Source organism: Gigantopelta aegis, chromosome 13, assembly GCF_016097555.1.
Source record: "Gigantopelta aegis isolate Gae_Host chromosome 13, Gae_host_genome, whole genome shotgun sequence".
Classification (NCBI taxonomy): Eukaryota; Metazoa; Mollusca; class Gastropoda; order Neomphalida; family Peltospiridae; genus Gigantopelta; species Gigantopelta aegis.
In genome coordinates, this window is record NC_054711.1 from 4,617,376 (window position 1) to 4,643,704 (window position 26,329).

At 38.4% G+C, this 26,329-nt stretch overlaps 1 protein-coding gene across 1 annotated transcript; it reads left to right on the top strand.

Moving 5' to 3' along the window:
• The first annotated feature begins 296 nt into the window (after nucleotides 1–296).
• LOC121387539 lies at nucleotides 297–21,792 on the top strand. The gene is made up of 7 exons (XM_041518693.1): nucleotides 297–432; nucleotides 7,729–7,953; nucleotides 10,931–11,081; nucleotides 13,201–13,337; nucleotides 14,916–15,014; nucleotides 20,071–20,172; nucleotides 21,032–21,792. The coding sequence occupies exons 1-7, from the start codon at nucleotides 384–386 to the stop codon at nucleotides 21,187–21,189; spliced, it is 921 nt and encodes a 306-aa protein (XP_041374627.1). The 5' UTR covers nucleotides 297–383; the 3' UTR covers nucleotides 21,190–21,792.
• Nucleotides 21,793–26,329: the final 4,537 nt, after the last annotated feature.

A 26,329-nucleotide genomic window follows, 5' to 3' on the forward strand; every position in this document is an offset into this window, starting at 1 on the left:
TATTATATCCTGGTCACTCGTCATGCGCAATGATAAAAGTTTCCCCAATATCTCTGTAATGACGTCTCTCTGTCTCTCAGACAACGGTAACACGATAGGGGTAAAGAGAATGATTCAGTTAATTGTAATATTCCAGTTATCGATTATAAACCCGCACTATACGACAAATACTAATTTGTAGGCCACTAACAGGTTTTTAGAACGTAAATCCGCTTGATATAAATCGAAATACACCATCGAGCTTAAGCTGAATACCCCGAACTGAATGGACTCGCCCGAATAAACATCTAGGTAGCGAATACCACTAAAACCTGTCATATCTACATATAGAGACTGTCCAGTGTCGTTTTATTATTGAAATCAGAACTGTGACACAGTGGACAATGGGAGGTTTAAAAGTTCTATTTTGTGTTTTGATTATCTGCGTGGTCGGTAAGTATTTTTAATTAATATCAAATATAAGCAATTGTTAAAGCCGCACGCCCTAGTTCCATCCAGCGAAAATAAATTATAATTTGGTTAATCTACAAATCTGTAACACACTTAGATCACGTTTTTATCAAATGGAGTGAAAAAGCAGGTTTTATATCGATAAATACCATGGGAATCCCCATGTCCCAATTGCTTGAAATAATTTTGAAAGTTAGTATTCTGATGTCACCGGTAGATGTCGCTCGAAGCACAACAATGCCTACGTTACGACAAATTTCACAGAGTGCGCACAGACTTGGGGTGCGTTCCTTTCACCTCTCCTGGACATGTTCCAACTGTTCTGTCCTGGTTGTATCCCCTCTCCAGATATCGTAAGACTTAGCAAAATTATTGGTTTTAAGGGTTTGTAACGTTTTGTATTGAGATACTTACTTGTCAGGACCCATATTCACAAAATATCGTAAGCCTAGTTTTACACGTAAACGTAAATCTACGACTGAAGAGCTATTCACGAAACAACGAAAACGTAAGTTACGTGTAAAGTTGGACGTAAATATAAGAGTGCCTCAGGTTGCAAATAACGCTGCACGCAAGTTGTGTACATATAATAAATCAAGCACGATCGCCGTTATTTACTATTATTTACGGAAACTAGCAGTATTTCCAATAAATGAAGCGATTTGCGATGGCGAACGCCCACGGATTGAACATATTTTTGTTCGTGATCGAACGGATGTTTTCGACTCGGCCAATTTCTCCTGAGTTATCTTTTCCTTTTTAAGAAATGTCCTCAAGTTCGTACCAAAACGCGGATCCCCACCAATACCAAAATGCCATGGTTCACTGTTCGCAATGTTATTGTTAGCAGACGACAAACAAAATTGAGTTTTGCGCATTTGTTATTTACCCGGTAGCCATCGTTTCTAATGTGTTTTTATTAATTACTCCAGTGAGAATGTTAAATCGTAGATTTACGTCCAACTAAGTTACGTTTACATTTACGACCATCTTTGAGAATAAGGTGCTTCTTGCACGTAAACGTAAATCTACGGCACACGTAAGTGCTAGTCGTAGACGTAAATTTACACTTTTTTGTGAATATGGGTCCTGAACTTTATTGTTACTGAACATGTTCACGAACTGTGAAGAAAAATCTCACAAATGAACAACAAGCAAACGACAACAAATCGGATGTTGATTGCGCGAACCGTGCACGAGAAAACAAACCGAACCAAAATGATAACGGCCACGTGGTATACCAACGTCTGTGACATTGAAATGGGAATATCCCCTCTAAAAATAGATTAGACCTTGTCTTCTCAACGGTTTTTTCTCAGAGGCCCGTGGCATTTTATGAAATACGAAAAATGCATTTTGTGGTATTACAAACACCAGGATTACCAGGATTACCAAAAAAAACACTTCAGGTGAATGGGAATGTATATTCTAAATAATAAACGGTAAGTAAAGTGCAATTGTAGTTGTGAAACAATGGGTTTAATAGCGAAAAACAACGGCGTAATGGTTAACAACTAGGGCGTGTCCCTTTAATTGACATGTTTCTAAGATGGCCGTTCTTGTTGTAAGTAGGTCTACCTATTCGATCGATGTTGCGAAAGGTGTTGCATACCGAATTCGGCTTGTTAAATATCAAACTAGGTTAGACTTCCCTGTCGGTCTGTGTAACAAATTTTATTTTCGCAGCTGTCTATTTTAGCTAACACATACTTTAATATAATTATACATATGATAAACAAAAGCGTGTTTATTTGTTCCTGTGTGCGTGTGTTTGTGTTTGTGTGTGTGTGTGTGTGTTCATGTGTGTGTTCATGTGTGTGTGTGTGTGTATGTATGTGTATGTCAGTGTGCGTGCGTGTGTGTGTGTGTGTGCGTGTGTGTGTTCATGTGTGTTCATGTGTGTGTGTGTCTGTATGTATGTGTATGTCAGTGTGTGTGTGTGTGCGTGCGTGTGTGTGTGTGTGTGCGTGTATGTGTGTATGTATATGTCAGTGTGTGTGTGCGTGCGTGTGTGTGTGTGTGCGTGTGTGTGTGTGCGTGTGTGTGTTCATGTGTGTTCATGTGTGTGTGTGTGTATGTATGTGTATGTCAGTGTGTGTGTGTATGTATGTGTGTGTTCATGTGTGTGTGTGTGTGTGTGTGTATGTGAGTGTGCGTGTGTATGTGAGTGAGTGTGTTTTGAGCTAGAGCACACTGATTTATTAATCATCGGATATTAGATGTCAAACATATGGTTATTCTGATATTCTTAGAGAAGAAACCCGCTACATTTTCTCATTAGTACCAAGGTATCATTTATCTGCATCATCCCACAGACAGGATAGCACATGCCACAGCCTTTGATACACCAGTCGGGGTACACTGGCTGGAAGGAGAAATAACCCCAAATAGGCCACCGACAGGGATCAATCTCAGAGCGACCGCACATCAGACAAGCGCTTTACCACTGGGCTACATCTCGCTCCCGTATGTTTGTATGTACAATTCCTTAACAATGTCCCGTTTTTTTAAATTAAAGGGACATATCCTAGTTTTTAAACACTAAGGAATATTTCTGACTATTAGAGTCGTTTTTGATAACTGAAATCATATTTTACTTAGATTTTATTGTTTAGAGTATCCATTTCCGTACATTCGAAGTGTGTTTAGTCATCCTGTTTTTATATCACAAAATGCATTTCTCATATTTTTAAAAAACGCACGTGCGTCTGAGAAGAAACAGTTATGGAGTCGAGTTTTAGTCTATTTTTAGGGGGTATTTCACCATTTCAAAGTCACAAACTCATGTTTCACTCAGTTGTAACTTTATTCAAATGTGTTACAGGTTTGTAGATTAACTAAACTTGGTGTGTATTTTCATGGGTTGAAATTAGGGTATGTCCCTTTAATAGTGTATAAAATGTTAAAGAACGAAAATCAATTTGTAACATGGAACATTGTAAATCTGCACATAATCAGACTGTTAAATTAAAAAGAAATACCTAAAAATAATAATAATAATAATAATAATAATAAAAAAATCGAAGAAGAAAAAGAAGGAAGTGAATTTCTGACCCGACGTTCTAAATCGGACAAAGCGGTCTTAAGTCGGACATACCTATTTTCAGAGATCTCCACCTTTGGAGTGACAAAATAAAACACATTATAAATCAAATTTGGATTTATTTAATATTTACTAAATGATTTAGTATTTGACATTCAAGTACACACATCAGTATCAAAATAGATAATGAAAACAAATGCATAAACAGTTCGTATAATATAATTATATCAATTTATGTACATCACCACTGTTTACCTGTATGTATACGTCATTATTTTGTACTGATGAGCTTTTAGCTCAGTCAATACAGAAATTGAAAATTGGATGTAGGCCTAGACAACGAGTTTTCGTTACATTTCATGTTCCCGTTGTATCGGGGAACACCATTTTAAAATCTTAGGTAACCGGATGTCGGTTCTCGTGATTTTTTGTTTTACCTATGTAGCCGATTGGTTTGGTTACCTGAATTATATTTGCGTAATCGGTGAGTAATCTAATCGTAACGCATGCGTACTAATGTTTTGTAAGACACTGACATTTGAAATGTATTTTAAACCACAAAATGTTATTAAAGTTTATTTCGTTTAACGGCACGACTATTTATAGTACATTGATTTATTAATATTGACATAATTATTAGAGACTAAAATCACATATTAAAACTATGTTCATGTTTAGAATATCAGCCTCTGTATAAATAAGGTGTTTGTGGTCGTCCTAATGTTTCTAGTAGCCCAAACCACATTTTACCTCATGTAGTGATGGAAATCATTGCGAATGTTGTTGTTTTTTTAATGCATTTTATATGAAAGGCAAAGACGCATTCTCGGGAATTCATTGCAAAGATTTCAGTCTATGAATTAACAATTGATTTTTTATTACCTGCTAAAATCAGTTTCGCATGGCCGGCAGTCAAAGTATGAATTGACATTTATTCATTATACATTTTGACCGCGTGCAGTCATGTCGGTAACGACGCATCCAAAATATTTTATTTACGGTTATATGGCGTTAGACATATGGTTAAGGACCACACATATTGAGAGAGGAAACCCGCTGTCGCCACTCCCTGGGCTACTCTTTCCGATTAGCAGCAAGGGATCTTTTGTATACACCATCCCACAGAGAGGGTAGTACATACCATGGCCTTTGATATGCCAGTCGTGGTGCACTGGCTGGAACGTCATGTCGGTAATGCTCTCGTATGACGTGCTGTTGGTCATGGGATCGAACCCACTCCACTCAGTGGATCAATTCTGTAATGGTTATTCCCTGTCCCAACAAGTAATAAACGAGTTTGCATATCAAAGACCATGGTATGTGTTGTCTGTGGGAAATGCTTATAACAGATTCCTTGCCGCTAACAGGGAATGTAGCGAATTTCTTCTAAGACTATGTCAGAATGGCCAAATGTTTGACATCCAGTAACCGGATATCAATGAATAAATGTGCTCTAGTGGTGTCGTTAAACAAAACAAACTTTACCGTGTGACTGATATATTTCGATTCTTTTAGCCCGACCGCACGCACGAGCCATATTCAGTCTTTATGAGTGTTTGCATATACGACTTGCCAAACATTTGATCCAACAGGATATATGTCAGCAGTAGCAACAATAGCAGCAGCGGTTGCGCAATATATAGTGACACAACTTATCTGCGTTTTCCTTTCACCGTGATTATTTCTGGCCCAATCATTTGTGATAAGACGCACCTGTTAAAGTAACAGACCCTAGTTTTTAAACACTACGACGTAGTTTTCATTATTAATGCCGTTGTTGATCATTTAAATTAGAAGTACTTATATTTTATTATTTAGAATATTCATTTTCATACACCTGAAGTGATTCTGGTCATCCAGGTTTTGGTAATACCCGTAAATACATTTTCCATAATTCTAAAAACGCGTTTAGTAGCTTCTCTCTGTTAAAACTTTATCCAAATGGTATTACAGGTCTGTAGATTAACTAAACTTAGCGTCTATTTTCAGGGTTGAAACTAGGGTCTGCGCCTTTAACTAAACTTAGCGTCTATTTTTAAGGGTTGAAACTTGGGTCTGCACCTTTAACTAAACTTAGCGTCTATTTTCACGGGTTGAAACTAGGGTCTGCACCTTTAACTAAATTTAGCGTCTATTTTTACGGGTTGAAACTAGGGTCTGCACCTTTAACTAAACTTAGCGTCTATTTTCACGGGTTGAAACTAGGGTCTGCACCTTTAACTAAATTTAGCGTCTATTTTCACGGGTTGAAACTAGGGTCTGCACCTTTAACTAAACTTAGTGTCTATTTTCACGGGTTGAAACGGGGGTCTGCGCCTTTAAAAGAAGAAGTCTACTTGAGAATCGGAACATACACCCAACACTCCTCTTCACTTGCCTTTACGAATGAAGGCAGTCGTTCTGTATGACTCTGTCCCTGAAAAAAAACCCAACATGACGTTGCACAATTTGTAAATGTTTTCATGTAACGTTAGAAGAAAACGTTTGCTAAAGGCCGTAGCTGAAAAAGAACATACAGTTTATAATTATCTCAAGGCTTCTTCAGTTAACCCCCTTACACACACGTGCGCGCGAGAGCGTATATATATATATATATATATATATATATATATATATATATATATATATATATATATATATATATATATATATACACACACACACACACACACACACACACACACACACACACACACACACACACACATACACACATACACATACACACATACACACACACACACACACACACACACACACACACATACACACATACACACACACACACACACACACACATATATATATATATGTATATATATACACACACGCATTGTTTTACGACACCACTAGAGCACATTGTTTAATTTATCATCGGTTATTAGGTGTCAGATTTTTGGTAATTTGACATATAGTCTTAGAGAGGAAACCCGCTACATTATTTTCATCCAATGGCCGATGATTAGTCTAGTGGTGTCGTTAAACAAAACAAACGTTTATCATTAAATTTGATTAAATGCGCCAGCATTTAATAAGCATATGACCTAGCCCAGTGGTAAACTGCCCGCTTGATGCGCGGTCGGTCTGGGATCGATCCCCGTCGGTGGACTCATTTGGGCTATTTCTCGTTCCAGTCAGTGCACCATTTGTATGTCAAAGGCTGTGGTATGTGCTATTCTGTCCTTGGGATGGTGCGTATATAAGATCCCTTGCTACTAATGGGAAAATGTAGCGGGATTCCTCTGATGACTATATAAAAAAAAATTACCAAATGTTTGACAGCCAATTAAATATTGAATAGCCGATTAATAAATCAATATGCTCTAGTGGTGTCGTTAAACAAAACATTTTTTTTTTGATAAGCAAAGGACCTATTACGCATCGTGTGTGTTTATTTTGTATAACTAACACGTTTATAATATTGTCTTTATTCTTTCTTTCTTTCTTTCTTTCATTCTTTCTTTCGTTCTTTTTATTTCGTTTAATGTTTTAGTTAGTTTAGTTAGTTAGTTATTGTCGGAACCAAATTGTTAACAACTACAAAAAATTACTCTCCTACCTTTAGTTGCCGTTAGATTTCCTCCAAAGTTTGTCCAGAACCAAATCGCAAAAAAAACCCACAACAAATATAGAGATTCCACACAAGAGACTGCAACGATGTCGCCGATATCGTCTTTGCTGAGATTGCATAGGGAAAAATACATGCAGTTTTCTGCCGTCTGCCATGTTGCTTGCTTATGGAATACTCTTCAAGAGGGGTGAAAGCCTCCAAAGTATGTGACACAATTAATATGAAATCAATTATCTCTAGTGGTATCATTTTTTTTTTTTTATAATAATAAAAAATAATAATAAATAATATGACGTCATCACGTTTGCTTTTTATATCATAACATGTTATGACATTATTAGATTAAGTCCTATCCTTTCACCCCTCTTGAAGAATATTCCATAAAAAGTCAAAATGGCACCTGGCACAAAATTACATGCTTTTTGCCCTATGCGCTCTCAGCGAAGTCGATATAGGTGACATAGTTATCATCTGGTATGTGAAATCTGTGTCATTGTAATGTTTTTTTCAAGATTTCTGTCTGGACAAACTTTGGAGGAAATCTAACGGCAATTAAAGGTAGGAGAGTAATTTTTCATAGTTGTAAATTTGGTTCGGACAATAGTTAGTTAGTGAATTAATAAAAAAATGTGAACATAATATTTCAATTTGTCTTCATTTACAGTCACTGTAGTCGACAGCCGCGGCGGAAGAGGGGGAGGGTCCCGGGGAGGAGGACGTTCTCGTGGAGGGGGACGTTACCGAGGCAGCAGGGGCGGTTCCGGTAGGATGGTAAAAGGCTCCAGCATCTACAGCAGGTCGACATGGAAGGCGGCGTTTGTTGCAGGGGCGGTCCTGGGGAGTAGTCGGTACCTGAGCTCGAGGCGATATTACTCAAACCGGAACTCCAGTAAGTCTGTGGGTTACAGTACACTAATGAGTTTTATATTATTGAGTTTTATATAATGAGTTATATAATGAGTTTTATATTATTGAGTTTTATATAATGAGTTTTATATTATTGAGTTTTATATAATTAGTTTTATATTATTGAGTTTTATATAATGAGTTATATAATGAGTTTTATATTATTCAAATAAAGAATAGCAGTTTGTTGTAGGTTCCAGTACATCAAATTTATTTCCCCTGCTGATAATGCAAAAGCCACAGATCATAGGTTTTAAGGTACATACCATTTGTTTTCTTTCAAAGTAAATTGTTAAACTTATTGATAGCCAAGGAGTTATTTTAAAAAATGACATTTGGTTTTCTACCAGCAGTGCAAACGGTTTACCTGTAATGAGGCTTGACATTCATGCAACGGGTTTTCCTTGTCACAAAAGTGGGGCGCAATCAATTTGGGTAATTTTCAAACAAGCTGATTTTGTGAAAACATTAATAGCTAAACCATTATTCTAATGACGTTTCTTGTAAGGTTTGATGAGCAAAGTTTCCATAAATATATGTGTGATATCCGCCAACTCCCGCTTGGGTGTGGTTTTTATGGGTGTACACATTGTCAAAAATGCACGCAAAGTCATGCAGTTTGGGCACAAAGTAACACAAACATTTAACTAAAACTATTTTAAATGAGTCCTCTTTATAATTATATTTTTTTTATTATGACATTTTTTTGGTAATTTCGTTGAGACTAAAAATACCCGCATCTTGCTTTATTTTTAAATCATAGGTGGACATTTGGGATGCCAGGGGCTTGCATGCATAAATCTCAGCTGAAGATTCACAAATAACTGTGGTCTTCTACCACGGCCAAACTGCCCCCCCCCCCCCCCAACGTTCAGTAGACTGGTTTATGCCCTTCACGTTAAACCAAATGACCCCCCCCCCCCAATGTTCAGTAGACTGGTTTATACCCTTCATGTTAAACCAAATGACCCCCTCCCCCCCAAACGTTCAGTAGACTGGTGTATGCCCTTCACGTTAAACCAAATGACCCCCTCCCCCCCCCCCCCCAACGTTCAGTATACTGGTTTATACCCTTCTCGTTAAAACACACAACCACCCACCCCCCAGCGTTCAGTAGACTGGTTTATGCCCTTCACGTTAAACCAAATGACCCCCCACCCCCCAGCGTTCAGTAGACTGGTTTATGCCCTTCACATCAAACCACACGATCACCCCCACCCTCCAGCGTTCAGTAGACTGGTTTATACCCTTCACGTTAAACCACACGATCCCCCCCCCCCCCCCCCCCAGTATTCAGTAGACTGGTTTATACCCTTCACGTTAAACCACATGATCCACCCCCCCCCCTCCCCAGCGTTCAGTAGACTGGTTTATGCCCTTCACGTTAAACCACACGACCCCCTCCCCCCAGCGTTCAGTAGACTGGTTTATACCCTTCACGTTAAACCACACGACCCCTCCCCCCAGCGTCCAGTAGACTGGTTTATGCCCTTCACGTTAAACCACACGACCCCCCCCCCTCCCCCAGCGTTAAGTAGACTGGTTTATACCTTCACGTTAAACCACACGACCCCCCCCCCTCCCCCCAGCGTCCATTAGACTGGTTTATACCCTTCACGTTAAACCACACGACCCTCTCCCCCCAGCGTTCAGTAGACTGGTTTATGCCCTTCACGTTAAACCACACGACCGCCCCCACCCCCAGCGTTCAGTAGACTGGTTTATACCCTTCACGTTAAACCACACGACCCCCCCCCCTCCCCCCAGCGTTCAGTAGACTGGTTTATGCCCTTCACGTTAAACCACACGACCCCCCCCTCCCCCCAGCGTTCAGTAGACTGGTTTATACCCTTCACGTTAAACCACACGACCCCCCCCCCCCCTCCCCCCAGCGTTCAGTAGACTGGTTTATACCCTTCACGTTAAACCACACGACCCCCTCCCCCCAGCGTTCAGTAGACTGGTTTATGCCCTTCACGTTAAACCACACGACCCCCCCCCCCTACCCCCAGCGTTCAGTAGACTGGTTTATACCCTTCACGTTAAACCACACGACCCCCCTCCCCCCAGCGTCCAGTAGACTGGTTTATGCCCTTCACGTTGAAGCACACGACCCCCCCCCCTCCCCCCAGCGTTCAGTAGACTGGTTTATACCCTTCACGTTAAACCACATGATCCACCACCCCCCAGCGTTCAGTAGACTGGTTTATGCCCTTCACGTTAAACCACACGACCCCCTCCCCCCAGCGTTCAGTAGACTGGTTTATACCCTTCACGTTAAACCAAATGACCACCTTGGAGACCTGTCAGACAGTCCAGGATCCCGTTCCAACGAAGCGATCTTAGCGCTAAGATCATCTTAAGTGCATTAGGTAATTATGCACTTAAGGTGATCTTAGCGCTAAGATCGCTTCGTGGTACGAGGCCTAGGAACGTTAGCATCGCTGAACACAGGACAGTATTCTCTCGCTCACTCAGTCAAACCTTTTTTTTTACTGTATTAAAGTTTATAAAATCATACATCCACAGTGTGGGTCCCAAACCCCAATATTAAAATCCTGGCTACACTATTTCACTCACTCACTCACTCACTCACTCAAATTCAATCACCTCACTCGCTCACTCACACTCACTCACTTACTAACTAACTCACTCACTCACTCACTCACTCACTCACTCACTCAAACTCACTCACTCAATCACCTCACTCGCTCACTCACACTCACTCACTTACTAACTCACTCACTCACTCACTCACTCAAACTAAATCACTCACTCACTCACTCAAACTCACTCTAACTCACTCATTCACTCACTCATTCATTCATTCATTCATTCATTCATTCATTCATTCATTCATTCATTCATTCATTCACCCATTCATTCATTCATTCACCCATTCATTCATTCATTCATCCATCCATCTATTCATTCATTCATTTATTCGTGTTGGTTTCCAGTGCCGATTATCTGCACCAACTACTATGACGTGAAGAACAGTACTGGTTACAAGTTCAGGTACTTCGTCTGTCCTCGGGCCGGCGATCCGGAAGATTACGATTACTGCTGTGGAAGCAAGAACCGAGAACACTGCTGCAGATATTCACAAAGGTAAGTAATATCGAGAGGCGGATCTAAGGGGGATGGGGTGGCCCAGGGGACCCATTCCCCCCATAAATATATTTAAGTGTCTCCTTTTATTTCTGTTTATTTCCTGGATCCGACCCTGACACAGTTTCCAAGATGATTCTTTTAATAGTTTGACATAAATCCTTACATCACTCAACTTGCAACCACATGCTCATAGGAATAGGTGTGTGTGTATGTGTGTGTGTGTGTGTGTGTGTGTGTATGTGTGTGTGTGTGTATGCGTGTGTGTGTATGTGTGTGTGTGTGTATGTGTGTGTGAGTGTATGTGTATGCGTGTGTGTATGCGTGTGTGTGTGTGTGTGTGTGTGTGTGTTTATGTGTATGCGTGTGTGTATCCGTGTGTGTGTATGCGTGTGTGTGTGTATGCTTGTGTGTGTCTGTGTCTGTGTGTGTGTGTGTATGTGTGTGTGTGTATGTGTATGTGAGTGTATGTGTGTGTGTGTGTGTGTGTGTGTGTCTGTGTGTGTGTCTGTGTTTTTGTGTGTGTCTGTATGTGTGTGTGTGTGTGTGTGTGTGTGTCTCTGTGTGTGTGTGTGTGTGTCACTGTGTGTGTCTCTGTGTGTGTTTGTGTCTGTGTGTACGTGTGTGTATGCGTGTGTATGTGTGTATATATATATTATGTTGCCTTTTAGTACAGGAGTTATTGCCGATGTAGTGTCTGTAACATGTTGTTTTATTATGTTTTAGTGCGGGAGCTATTGCCGATGTAGTGTCTGTAACATATTGTTTTATTATGTTTTAGTGCGGGAGTTATTGCCGGTATAGTGTCTGTAACATGTTTTATTATGTTTTAGTGCGGGAGTTATTGCCAGTATAGTGTCTGTAACATACTGTTTTATTATGTTTTAGTGCGGGAGTTATTGCCGGTGTAGTGTCTGTAACATATTGTTTTATTATGTTTTAGTGCGGGAGTTATTGCCGGTGTAGTGTCTGTAACATGTTTTATTATGTTTTAGTGCGGGAGTTATTGCCGGTGTAGTGTCTCTAACATGTTGTTTTATTATGTTTTAGTGCGGGAGCTATTGCCGGTGTAGTGTCTGTAACATGTTGTTTTATTATGTTTTAGTGCGGGAGCTATTGCCGGTGTAGTGTCTGTTACATGTTGTTTTATTATGTTTTAGTGCGGGAGCTATTGCCGGTGTAGTGTCTGTAACATGTTGTTTTATTATGTTTTAGTGCGGGAGCTATTGCCGATGTAGTGTCTGTAACATGTTGTTTTATTATGTTTTAGTGCGGGAGCTATCGCCGGTGTAGTGTCTGTAACATGTTGTTTTATTATGTTTTAGTGCGGGAGCTATCGCCGGTGTAGTGTCTGTAACATGTTGTTTTATTATGTTTTAGTGCGGGAGCTATTGCCGATGTAGTGTCTGTAACATATTGTTTTATTATGTTTTAGTGCGGGAGTTATTGCCGGTATAGTGTCTGTAACATGTTTTATTATGTTTTAGTGCGGGAGTTATTGCCAGTATAGTGTCTGTAACATACTGTTTTATTAGTTTTAGTGCGGGAGTTATTGCCGGTGTAGTGTCTGTAACATATTGTTTTATTATGTTTTAGTTTATTGCCGGTTAGTGTCTGTTTATGTTTTAGTGCGGGAGTTATTGCCGGTGTAGTGTCTGTAACATGTTGTTTTATTATGTTTTAGTGCGGGAGCTATTGCCGGTGTAGTGTCTGTAACATGTTGTTTTATTATGTTTTAGTGCGGGAGCTATTGCCGGTGTAGTGTCTGTAACATGTTGTTTTATTATGTTTTAGTGCGGGAGTTATTGCCGGTGTAGTGTCTGTAACATGTTGTTTTATTATGTTTTAGTGCGGGATGTAGTGTCTGTAACATGTTGTTTTATTATGTTTTAGTGCGGGAGCTATTGCCGGTGTAGTGTCTGTAACATGTTGTTTTATTATGTTCTTTTAGTTTATCGGGAGTTATCGCCGGTGTAGTGTCTGTAACATGTTGTTTTATTATGTTTTAGTGCGGGAGCTATTGCCAGTGTAGTGTCTGTAACATGTTGTTTTATTATGTTTTAGTGCGGGAGTTATTGCCAGTGTAGTGTCTGTAACATGTTGTTTTATTATGTTTTAGTGCGGGAGCTATTGCCGTTATAGTGTTTGGTTCTGTGATTGGGGCTATAGTTCTTTCTATCATTATCTACTGTATATGTAAGAAGACAAGAACTCCAGGAAAAATCACGAAAACATTTTCAACGAACCAAACACCAGGTATGCAATTTTAACACAGTTATCCTCCTTTAAAAAATAAAATTCACAAGCTAGAGACATTAAACCGATAAATTAAGCATCGATGGTTTGCTCTTTTAAAAGGATAACTATGTTGTTTGTTGTTGTTGTTTTATATATATATATATATATATATATATATATATATATATATATATATATATATATATATATATATATATATGCAGAAAGATATATATATATATATATATATATATATATATATATATATATATGCAGAGAGAGAGAGAGAGAGAGAGAGAGAGAGAGAGAGAGAGAGAGAGAGAGAGAGAGAGAGAGAGAGAGAGAGAGAGAGAGGAGGCAGCAGGCAGGCAGGCAGTGCAGGCAGGCAGGCAGGCAGGCAGGCAGGCAGCAGAGCAGGCAGGCAGGCAGGCAGGCAGACGGACACACAAAGAGAGAGAGACAGGCAGGCAGGCAGACAGGCAGACGGACACACAAAGAGAGAGAGACAGGCAGACAGGCAGACAGGCAGACGGACACACAAAGAGAGAGAGACAGGCAGACAGACAGGCAGACGGACACACAAAGAGAGAGAGACAGACAGGCAGACAGGCAGACGGACACACAAAGAGAGAGAGACAGGCAGACAGGCAGACAGGCAGACGGACACACAAAGAGAGAGAGACAGGCAGACAGGCAGACAGGCAGACGGACACACAAAGAGAGAGAGACAGGCAGACAGGCAGACAGGCAGACGGACACACAAAGAGAGAGAGACAGGCAGACAGGCAGACGGACACACAAAGAGAGAGAGACAGGCAGACAGGCAGACAGGCAGACGGACACACAAAGAGAGAGAGACAGGCAGACAGGCAGACAGGCAGACGGACACACAAAAGAGAGAGACAGGCAGACAGGCAGACAGGCAGACGGACACACAAAGAGAGAGAGACAGGCAGACAGGCAGACAGGCAGACGGACACACAAAGAGAGAGAGACAGGCAGACAGGCAGACAGGCAGACGGACACACAAAGAGAGAGAGACAGGCAGACAGGCAGACAGGCAGACGGACACACAAAGAGAGAGAGAGAGACAGGCAGACAGGCAGACGGACACACAAAGAGAGAGAGACAGGCAGACAGGCAGACAGGCAGACGGACACACAAAGAGAGAGAGACAGGCAGACAGGCAGACAGGCAGACGGACACACAAAGAGAGAGAGACAGGCAGACAGGCAGACAGGCAGACAGGCAGACGGACACACAAAGAGAGAGAGACAGGCAGACAGGCAGACAGGCAGACGGACACACAAAGAGAGAGAGACAGGCAGACAGGCAGAGACAGCGAGATATTGGCACAGAGTAGAAAATATGTTATTTAATTTGTAGTTACTTATTACAATTATATGTGAAAATAATGAAATATTGTAGTTTCAACTTTGACCTTTGACATACCACCTTTAAATGAAGAAAACTAAATTAATATTTGCGTTTCTTTTGTTGTTCAGTATATATATATTATATATAATGTATTATTTAGTATATACATATATATTTTTTATATTTTATATTATATATAGTATAAGTATTATTATTTAGCATCACAGACAAACCCGGCTGTAATTTACACCACGTCTTCAGATCCCCCACCTCCATACAACACCAACGACTACAGCAACACGGGATCAATGCCACAAGGTACGCATCGTCATGGCAACGCTGAAACATACTACGTGCAGGTTCTACTAGACCAAAACAATTCCTGTTGCTGATAATGTTAACATTTTGTAATAAACCTGAAATAAATAGCGTTTAAATATATATATATATATATATATATATATATATATATATATATATATATATATATACATACATATATATACATATATATATATATATATATATATATATATATATATATATATATATATATATATATATATATATTAAGACAGTAGTTAAACGCATATTTTATTTATCCTGTAATCCTATATAATCAAACAAGTTATGAGATTAAAGGACAGACTTTAGTTTTTAAACACTACAGCATATTTTTCACTATTAGAGACGTTTATCATCACTGAAATCAAACATTATGTATATTGTATTCTTAGATGATCCATTTCCATAGAACCGGAGTATTTCTGGTCATCCTGGTGTTTCTAATAATAAAAAAAGCCATTTTTCATATTTTAAAAACCGCACGTGCGTCTGAGAAGTAGCGGTTTATTGATTCGAGTTCTAGTCTATTTTTAAGAATATTTCCTGTTTTAACGTCACGGACTCTTCTTTCACTCTGTTGTAACTTTATCCAAATGAGTTACAAGTTTGTAAATTAACTAAACTTTGTGTCCATTTTTTAATGTGTTAAAACTAGGGTCTGCGCCTTTAATGATTTGATTACACCACTTTACCGTTTTCTAGGGTGGTAGGCTCACAGCTGTTGAATGCCTTTAATCATTTGATTACACCACTTTACCGTTTTCTAGGGTGGTAGGCTCACAGCTGTTGAATGCCTTTAATGACTTGATTACACCACTTTACCGTTTTCTAGGGTGGTAGGCTCACAGCTGTTGAATGCCTTTAATCATTTGATTACACCACTTTACCGTTTTCTAGGGTGGTAGGCTCACAGCTGTTGAATGCCTTTAATGACTTGATTACACCACATTACCGTTTTCTAGGGTGGTAGGCTCACAGCTGTTGAATGCCTTTAATCATTTGATTACACCACATTACCGTTTTCTAGGGTGGTAGGCTCACAGCTGTTGATTGCCTTTAATCATTTGATTACACCACTTTACCGTTTTCTAGGGTGGTAGGCTCACAGCTGTTGATTGCCTTTAATCATTTGATTACACCACTTTACCGTTTTCTAGGGTGGTAGGCTCACAGCTGTTGAATGCCTTTAATCATTTGATTACACCACTTTACCGTTTTCTAGGGTGGTAGGCTCACAGCTGTTGAATGCCTTTAATCATTTGATTACACCACTTTACCGTTTTCTAGGGTGGTAGGCTCACAGCTGTTGAATGCCTTTAATCATTTGATTACACCACATTACCGTTTTCTAGGGTGGTAGGCTCACAGCTGTTGATTGCCTTTAATCATTTGATTACACCACATTACCGTTTTCTAGGGTGGTAGGCTCACAGCTGTTGATTGCCTTTAATCATTTGATTACACCACTTTACCGTTTTCTAGGGTGGTAGGCTCACAGCTGTTGAATGCCTTTAATCATTTGATTACACCACTTTACCGTTTTCTAGGGTGGTAGGCTCACAGCTGTTGAATGCCTTTAATCATTTGATTACACCACTTTACCGTTTTCTAGGGTGGTAGGCTCACAGCTGTTGAATGCCTTTAATCATTTGATTACACCACTTTACCGTTTTCTAGGGTGGTAGGCTCACAGCTGTTGATTGCCTTTAATCATTTGATTACACCACATTACCGTTTTCTAGGGTGGTAGGCTCACAGCACATGCCTTTAATCATTTGATTACACCACTTTACCGTTTTCTAGGGTGGTAGGCTCACAGCTGTTGAACTTTAATCATTTGATTACACCACTTTACCGTTTTCTAGGGTGGTAGGCTCACAGCTGTTGAATGCCTTTAATCATTTGATTACACCACATTACCGTTTTCTAGGGTGGTAGGCTCACAGCTGTTGAATGCCTTTAATCATTTGATTACACCACTTTACCGTTTTCTAGGGTGGTAGGCTCACAGCTGTTGATTGCCTTTAATCATTTGATTACACCACTTTACCGTTTTCTAGGGTGGTAGGCTCACAGCTGTTGAATGCCTTTAATCATTTGATTACACCACTTTACCGTTTTCTAGGGTGGTAGGCTCACAGCTGTTGAATGCCTTTAATCATTTGATTACACCACTTTACCGTTTTCTAGGGTGGTAGGCTCACAGCTGTTGAATGCCTTTAATCATTTGATTACACCACTTTACCGTTTTCTAGGGTGGTAGGCTCACAGCTGTTGAATGCCTTTAATCATTTGATTACACCACTTTACCGTTTTCTAGGGTGGTAGGCTCACAGCTGTTGAATGCCTTTAATCATTTGATTACACCACTTTACCGTTTTCTAGGGTGGTAGGCTCACAGCTGTTGAATGCCTTTAATCATTTGATTACACCACTTTACCGTTTTCTAGGGTGGTAGGCTCACAGCTGTTGATTGCCTTTAATCATTTGATTACACCACATTACCGTTTTCTAGGGTGGTAGGCTCACAGCTGTTGAATGCCTTTAATCATTTGATTACACCACTTTACCGTTTTCTAGGGTGGTAGGCTCACAGCTGTTGAATGCCTTTAATCATTTGATTACACCACTTTACCGTTTTCTAGGGTGGTAGGCTCACAGCTGTTGATTGCCTTTAATCATTTGATTACACCACTTTACCGTTTTCTAGGGTGGTAGGCTCACAGCTGTTGATTGCCTTTAATGATTTGATTACACCACTTTACCGTTTTCTAGGGTGGTAGGCTCACAGCTGTCGAATGCCTTTTCACCTACAATATCTATACACCAAGACAAAATAGTTCTTAAATAATAACTATTCATTAATTATTTTCAAAACAAAAATTGTTTTCAAAATGTTTGTTTTAAAAATAAAAAAACCCGTCAACTGGAAATAAAATAATAGTAGTAACTTGTAACAGTACACCATTCCTTTGCTGATCATAGCTAGTGTCAAAGCATTTCCGTCCCAAAAAGCCATATTTTTGGTCAGTGACTGTAAATATAGAAATGTTATGTAGTCATCATATCTTGCCACTATATAAATATACACCTGGACATTAAGTAAGCAGTGCCACGTGAATTATATTGCAGCCCAAAAGGCGCTTAGAAGTACTTGTCCGTGCCGACGGAGTTTAAACCCAATACTGATCATCTTTATGTATTCCATATTTGCTGAATATTTATCGAGATAACATGAATAAATTACTTATGAGAAGCGCGTCTGTGTGATTCCAGTTGCATAGTTATAAAATGTTCATGCATATTTACGGTTTCTGTCAGGTTTTTGTTTCTAGATTGCATTAAGTGTTGATGTAACGACAGTGTTTAATGTTGATGTAACGACAGTGTTTAATGTTGATGTAACGACAGTGTTTAATGGTGATGTAACGACAGTGTTTAATGTTGATGTGTTTAATGGTGATGTAACGACAGTGTTTAATGGTGATGTAACGACAGTGTTTAATGGTGATGTAACGACAGTGTTTAATGGTGATGTAACGACAGTGTTTAATGGTGATGTGATGTGAACGACAGTGTTTAATGTGATGTAACGACAGTGTTTAATGGTGATGTAACGACAGTGTTTAATGTTGATGTAACGACAGTGTTTAATGATGATGTAACGACAGTGTTTAATGGTGATGTAACGACAGTGTTTAATGGTGATGTAACGACAGTGTTTAATGGTGATGTAACGACAGTGTTTAATGGTGATGTAACGACAGTGTTTAATGGTGATGTAACGACAGTGTTTAATGGTGATGTAACGACAGTGTTTAATGGTGATGTAACGACAGTGTTTAATGGTGATGTAACGACAGTGTTTAATGTGATGTAACGACAGTGTTTAATGGTGATGTAACGACAGTGTGATGTAACGACAGTGTTTAATGGTGATGTAACGACAGTGTTTAATGTGATGTAACGACAGTGTTTAATGGTGATGTAACGACAGTGTTTAATGTGATGTAACGACAGTGTTGATGTAACGACAGTGTTTAATGTGATGTAACGACAGTGTTTAATGGTGATGTAACGACAGTGTTTAATGGTGATGTAACGACAGTGTTTAATGGTGATGTAACGACAGTGTTTAATGTTGATGTAACGACAGTGTTTAATGTTGATGTAACGACAGTGTTTAATGGTGATGTCACGACAGTGTTTAATGGTGATGTCACGACAGTGTTTAATGATGATGTAACGACAGTGTTTAATGTTGATGTAACGACAGTGTTTGTTTAATGTTGATGTAACGACAGTGTTTAATGGTGATGTCACGACAGTGTTTAATGGTGATGTAACGACAGTGTTTAATGGTGATGTAACGACAGTGTTTAATGTTGATGTAACGACAGTGTGTGATGTAACGACATGTTGATGTAACGACAGTGTTTAATGGTGATGTAACGACAGTGTTTAATGGTGATGTAACGACAGTGTTTAATGGTGATGTAACGACAGTGTTTAATGGTGATGTAACGACAGTGTTTGTTTAATGTTGATGTAACGACAGTGTTTAATGATGATGTAACGACAGTGTTTAATGATGATGTAACGACAGTGTTTAATGGTGATGTAACGGCAGTGTTTGTTTAATGTTGATGTAACGACAGTGTTTAATGTTGATGTAACGACAGTGTCACTTACTGTCAATCGTTTCCAATACCCTCTGGTTACACAGAAAATTAAATTTAGTGTTGTTTTTTTTATGTACGATTAATCTTAGCATTAAGACCACCCTAAGTGTATAGGGTATCTATGCATTTGAGATGATCTTAGCGCTAAGATCGCTTCATAAATAAATAAATAAATATGTATGTATGTGTATATATGTATATGTATATATGTATATATATATATATATATATATACATATACATATACATATACATATACATATACATATATATATATATATATATATATATATATATATATATATAGTGATTGCAGGATGAATTGTAATAATGGTTTATTATTTTAGATGGCAAAGCGCCAATGCCCGCTGGTGACGTCAGTGAAGTACCAAACGGAAATAGCGAGATGACAGCCCCCACCGGATATGGTTATGACGCTGGAAGTGGAGGTAGCCTATTTACACAATTTAAACAATGTCATACTGGTTTTTAAATTGTATGTAAGGCTATAAGCCCATATATACAAGAACTCGTATATTGATATATTTTGGGACCAGTTGTTCCATTTTGTGTTTCTAAAACAGCTGGCTAATCGTTTCAACAACTGGTCCCAAAATATATCACTATATTTCGTTATATAGCGTGCTTGAACATTAAATTGATACAAGCACGTTGATTCCCGACATCTGATCTGACAGTCATTTGTGGGATACATACACACGCACGCATACACACACACACACACACTCAGTTTCATTACACCGGCCTCGATTGTGTCGTGGTTAAGATATGTGACCTAAGGCTGGTAGGTACTGGGTTCAACTCCCGGTGCCAGCTCTCACCTGTAGTTTAACAACACATTCGGTAGGTGTAAGGCCACTACACCCTCATCTCTCTCACTAACCACTAACCCACTGTAATGGGACATACAACCCAGATAGCTGAGGTGTGTGCCCAGGACAGCGTGCTTGAACCGTGTTTAGGAGACAGTGTATTTTTAGAAATAATTGGTAACTGTTTTTAAGGAGGGGACTGGGATCAATCCTCGTCGGTGGACCCATTTGGCTATTTCTCGTCCCAGCCAGTGTCGTGCTATATTCTGTCTTGTCTGTGGGATGATGCATATAAAAGACCCCTTGATATGATAAAAAAAAATGTAGCGGGTTTCCCCTCTAAGACTCTATACCAGAATTACGAAATGTTTGACATCCAGTAGCCGATGATTAATAAATCAATGTGTTCTAGTGGTGTCGTTGAACAAAACAAAACAAACTTCGTTTTATATTGATATTTAATCTTTCCTTCCAGTAATTCCAGTTCATCCGTATCCAGTACCACCATATCCTGCTCCACCATATACAGCCCATTCAGATCCTGACCAGCAGTATCCTGCCCAGCCATATGGAGCCCAGCCAGATCCTGCTCAGCAGTATCCTGCCCAGCCAGATCCTGCTCAGCCATATTGAGCCCAGCCAGATCCTGCTCAGCAGTATCCTGCACCACCGTATCCTGCTCAGACGGATGCTGCACCACCCTATCCTGCAGATCCTATTCCCACCAAAGAGGCGTGGAGTTAGAAACGTTCCAGCTGGCAGATTTTACCACGACACACTATGACCATAACATATAGTTTAAATGTGGATTCTGCCCAAATTAAAATTATTACTTTATATTCTGCTCAAAAGGGCAGATCCAGGAACTAATTTATGGGGGATCAAGGGCATTTTAATATTGTAGATAGATTCTGCCCAAATGAACATTTTTAGTTTATATTCTTCTCAAAAGGGCAGATCCAGGAACTAATTTAGGGAGGACCAAGTTCACATGGACCAATTCCCTGAAAAGGGCACTTCAATGAAAAATTTAAACAAATTGTTAAAAAGTAACGATTCAATTTCTTTAGGGGTGGGACAGGTCCCCCTTATCTCCTCCCTCGGATCTGCCCTTGGTTCAAATAAAGGTGTTATAATAACTACAAGTGCCATATTTAATTATTTTTACTTTATTTGTAATAAATAACAAAACTATATATATTTTTTTTTTTTTTTTTTTACATTACTAATTAAATGCTAACACCAACACATCATCTATTGATTAAAGCCAGCAGGAAATTTATTTCAGTTTATGAATGATTCTGCTCAAATAAAGACATGATATGACAATTTGCGAGTGTCATATTTAACTATTTTTTACATTTATTTGTAATAAATATATATTAAAAAAATATTTGAATGCTAAATATAACATAACATCCTGTGAATAAAGACAATAGGACATTTATTTCCATTCCGTGAATGAGTAATTATGTCAATACAAATTCACTGTTAACTATTTGTAGAGGGCTAATTTAGCAACATATTAAATTGACAACATATAGACGAATTAAACACCAAATATTAATGAATATCTTCATGCTAATATATTGAATAAATGTTGAAATATTCTTTATCGATTTTAGACTGTTTTGATATTCCGTGAAACCCCTCTACACCGCACACCCTTGTAACCAGTAAACATGTCCGGTATTAAGAGGTATCCGGTTTAGAGATGTCAAGTTCTGTACTAGTTTTTAAAACGAGACTGTAAAAAATTTCCAGTTTTGAGGGAATTCCGGTTTACAGAGGGTCCGGTCTTCAGAGGTTTCACTGTATATGAATGTCATTGTTTAAATCCAAATACCACTATATTATGTATTTTGTGTGTTTTTCTAACTGTCATATTGCTAATATATTGAAATTTAAATATTTTTTTTAAATAAAATTTACATTGTTTTGATGAATCGCATTGTTAAAATCCAAATACCACTATATTATGTATTTTGTGTGTTTTTCTAACTGTCATATATTGCTAATATATTGAAACAAATTTGAAATATTTTAATACATTTTACACTGTGCTGATCAGTCTCCTATTTAAAATTCAAATATATACATGTACCACTATATTATGTATTTTGTGTGTTTTTCTAATTGTCACGTATTGCTAATATATTGAAACAAATTTGAAATATTTTAATACATTTTACACTGTTTTGATCAGTCTCCTATTTAAAATTCAAATACATGTACCACTATATTATGTATTTTGTGTGTTTTTCTAATTGCTGTGTACTTTTACTCAAGGTTTTGTGTAAAATATAATCTGACATTGTGCTATAGCTTTTTATAATTTGGACTCGGGGCGTTAAAAAATGTCTTCCTGTACAAAATAACATTCAGGGTTTGAAGGCGCAGACTTCAGTTTGAACTCGTAAAACATGGACACTAAGTTTAGTTAATCTACAAACCTGTAACACATTGGGATAAAGTTACAACCGAGTGAAAGAAGAGTTTGAAGGCGCAGACTTCAGTTTGAACTCGTAAAACATGGACACTAAGTTTAGTTAATCTACAAACCTGTAACACATTGGGATAAAGTTACAACCGAGTGAAAGAAGAGTTTGTGACGTTAAAACAGGAAATATCCTTACAAAAATAGACTAGAACTCGAATCAATAACCGCTACTTGTCAGACGCACGTGCGGTTTTCTAAAATATGAAAATGCATTTTGTGATATTAGAAACAACAGGATGAGCAGAAACACTTGGGTTCTACCGAAATGGATAATCTAAAGAATAAAATATAAGTAATGTTTGATTTCAGTTATAATAAACGACTCTAATAGTGAAAAATATGCTGTAGTGTTTATAAACTAGCCTCTGTCCCTTTAAGTTGGACCCCACAATTATTAGTAACTTGGCGATTTTGTTTAAATAATGTCTAATTCACCTGGGGAGTGAAGCCCAAGAAATGTACATGATTAAACCTCGGCAATCGTCGACGACCAACGAAGAAACCCGACGCCTCTATGAGAAACACACCTGCGCTGTACTTTCTTGTGGTGCCGTAGAGCAAAGTGTGTGCCCACGTGACACGTTGGTACTGGTTAACAACATGTAAGTTTAACGTGATGACTGGACGCGAGAATAATCAAACTAAAGCTCTGTGGCATAAGATTTACGGGGAGCGGGGAATGTATTTTAGACAGTAGCTGGCTACCGTTTGGTTGTCGACGATTGCCAAAGTATTACACTCAGTCAGTCATCTCTAGCTCTCCCCTACAACATATTTATAAGGTGAGGGCTAGACTTGACTCCAGCTATCTAGCCCCCCCCCCCCCACCCCCACAACCACACGTTACGTGACGTTCTTATGGGCCTTTTCAGTGGCTACAAGCTCAAGACTGCACATGTAAGCAAATCGACAATCATTCCAATTAATGTGGTTTTTTTTTTTTTTTTTTTTTTTTTTAAATTAAGAATTGACCTCAATTATTTTTTGGTTCATGCATGTATGAACCGGAAAATCGATGTACACACTATATGACTCCGCTTGGCCTAAAATTGTTCGGTTCATCGAGATAAGAACGCAAAAAAAAGAAGAAAAAAGTAAACACCTATTGACCAATCAGATTGACGTAAATGATATTATTATCTTTTTAAAAAAATATTTAAGTTAAAGCCGTACGCCCTAGTTCCATCCAGCGAAAATAAATTATAATTTGGTTAATCTACAAACCTGTAACACTTAGATCACGTTTTTATCAAATGGAGTGAAAAAGCAGGTTTTATATCGATAAATACCATGGGAATCCCCATGTCCCAATTGCTTGAAATAATTTTGAAAGTTAGTTATTGCTACTGAAAATGTTCACGAACTGTGAAGAAAAATCTCACAAATGAACAACAACAAATCGGATGTTGATTGCGCGAACCGTGCACGAGAAAACAAACCGAACCAAAATGATAACGGTCACGTGATATACCAACGTCTGTGACATTAAAAATAGATTGGACCTCGCTTGCTTAACGGTTTTTTCTCGACAACACGTTTTGTGAAAAAATGCAAAAAATGCATTTCGTGGTTTTACAAACATCAGGATTACCAAAAAGCACTTCAGGTGAATGGAAATGTGTATTCTAAATAATAAAATGTAAGTAAAGTGCAATTTTATTTGTTAAAAATGGGGTTTAATAGCGAAAAACAACGCCGTAATGGTTAACAAATAAACATAACTAGGGTGTGTCCCTTTAAAGACAGAAATTATCTATAGTGAAGAACTAAACAAACGCAAATATTAATTTAAAGTTTCTTCAATTCGTTTAAAATTATTCAGTTAGAATCTCGTTGTTTTTTGCGTCATTAAAATGATCAATATCTTGAGAAAAATGTTAGACCCATTTTTACAGTCTTTTACCCCGATTTAATTGCATCGTTGAAAAATGTATATTAAAATGTACATGTTTCTTTTGTTACTCATTGTACATTTAACTGGTTCATATAGTCTGTTCCATAGGGAACGCCTGTTTTCATACTATGTAATTTACTACAAGTTATTTCTTTCTGAGCCGATTGTTTTCTATAGCCCGTTCCACAGGGAACGCCTGTTTTCATACTATGTAATTTACTACAAGTTATTTCTTTCTGAGCCGATTGTTTTCTATAGCCCGTTCCACAGGGAACGCCTGTTTTCATACTATGTATTTTACTACAAGTTATTTCTTTCTGAGCCGATTGTTTTCTATAGTCCGTTCCACAGGGAACGCCTGTTTTCATACGATGGAATTTACTACAAGGTATTTATTTCTGAGCCGATTGTTTTCTATAGTTCGTTCCACAGGGAACGCCTTTTTTATACTATGTAATTTACAACAAGTTATTTATTTCTGAGCCGATTGTTTTCAAAATTGCACACAAAAATTGTATTTTGTTTTTGTTACTTCCGTAACACTTTTACTGTTTTTCTTATATCAAACCTAAACTGAAATTATCTACTAAAAAACCCCAAAACCCCATCTTTATAGCAGGATGGAGTGGACTATAGAAAGATGTTTGTTTCTTTGTTTGTACTTATTTTTGACACTTGTATCCAATTAAGGTTCAAGCACGCTTTCCTGGGCACACACACCTCAGCCACCTTGGCGGTCTGTCCAGGACAATGTGTTAATGGTTAGTTTGTTAATAATTGGTGGTGAGAGAGAGGTCAGTGTAGTGGCCAATACCAACCAGCCTTTAACTTGTGGCCGGTGATTTGACCACTATGCCACCAAAGTAGATTTAGAAGGATTATATTCAACTAGTAGTCCTATAACTCTTTTGTTATCGATATCTGTGTTTGATAATGCAATTACGGCTATGTAACTAAACATCTTAGAAACATAACCCTTATTAGTCCCCTACCGGTCCCACCGGAGGGGACTATTGATAGGTTTCATCTCCGTCCTTCTGTCTGTCTGTCTGTCTGTCCGTCCGTCCGTTCCATATATAATTTTCTGGATGTTTTTTTGTTTGTTTCACAATGCATTAAGATATTCGGCTGAAATTGTGTGTATATCTGTATCAAGTTCCTTCTCAAATCCATTTTGACTTTCTTGGCGATTTACTAATTTTTTACAGAGTTATGGCCCTTGAACTGCCTGAAGATATTGAGCTAAACCTTTATCGTGTACTGTTACAGATCGAGTTTAACTTTCATGGCGATTTACTCTCCTTTTATTACAGAGTTACGGCCCTTGAACTGCCTGAAGATATTGAGCTAAACCTTTATCGTGTACTGTTACAGATCGA

What these genes read in the sequence shown, in the direction of transcription:
- LOC121387539 (XM_041518693.1), top strand. Translation starts at nt 384, where the DNA reads ATGGGAGGTTTAAAAGTTCTATTTTGTGTTTTGATTATCTGCGTGGTC. An exon ending in TTTGATTATCTGCGTGGTCG is followed by an intron (nt 433 to 7,728) that starts GTAAGTATTTTT and finishes CTTCATTTACAG; the next exon opens with TCACTGTAGTCGACAGCCGC. An exon ending in TTACTCAAACCGGAACTCCA is followed by an intron (nt 7,954 to 10,930) that starts GTAAGTCTGTGG and finishes GTTGGTTTCCAG; the next exon opens with TGCCGATTATCTGCACCAAC.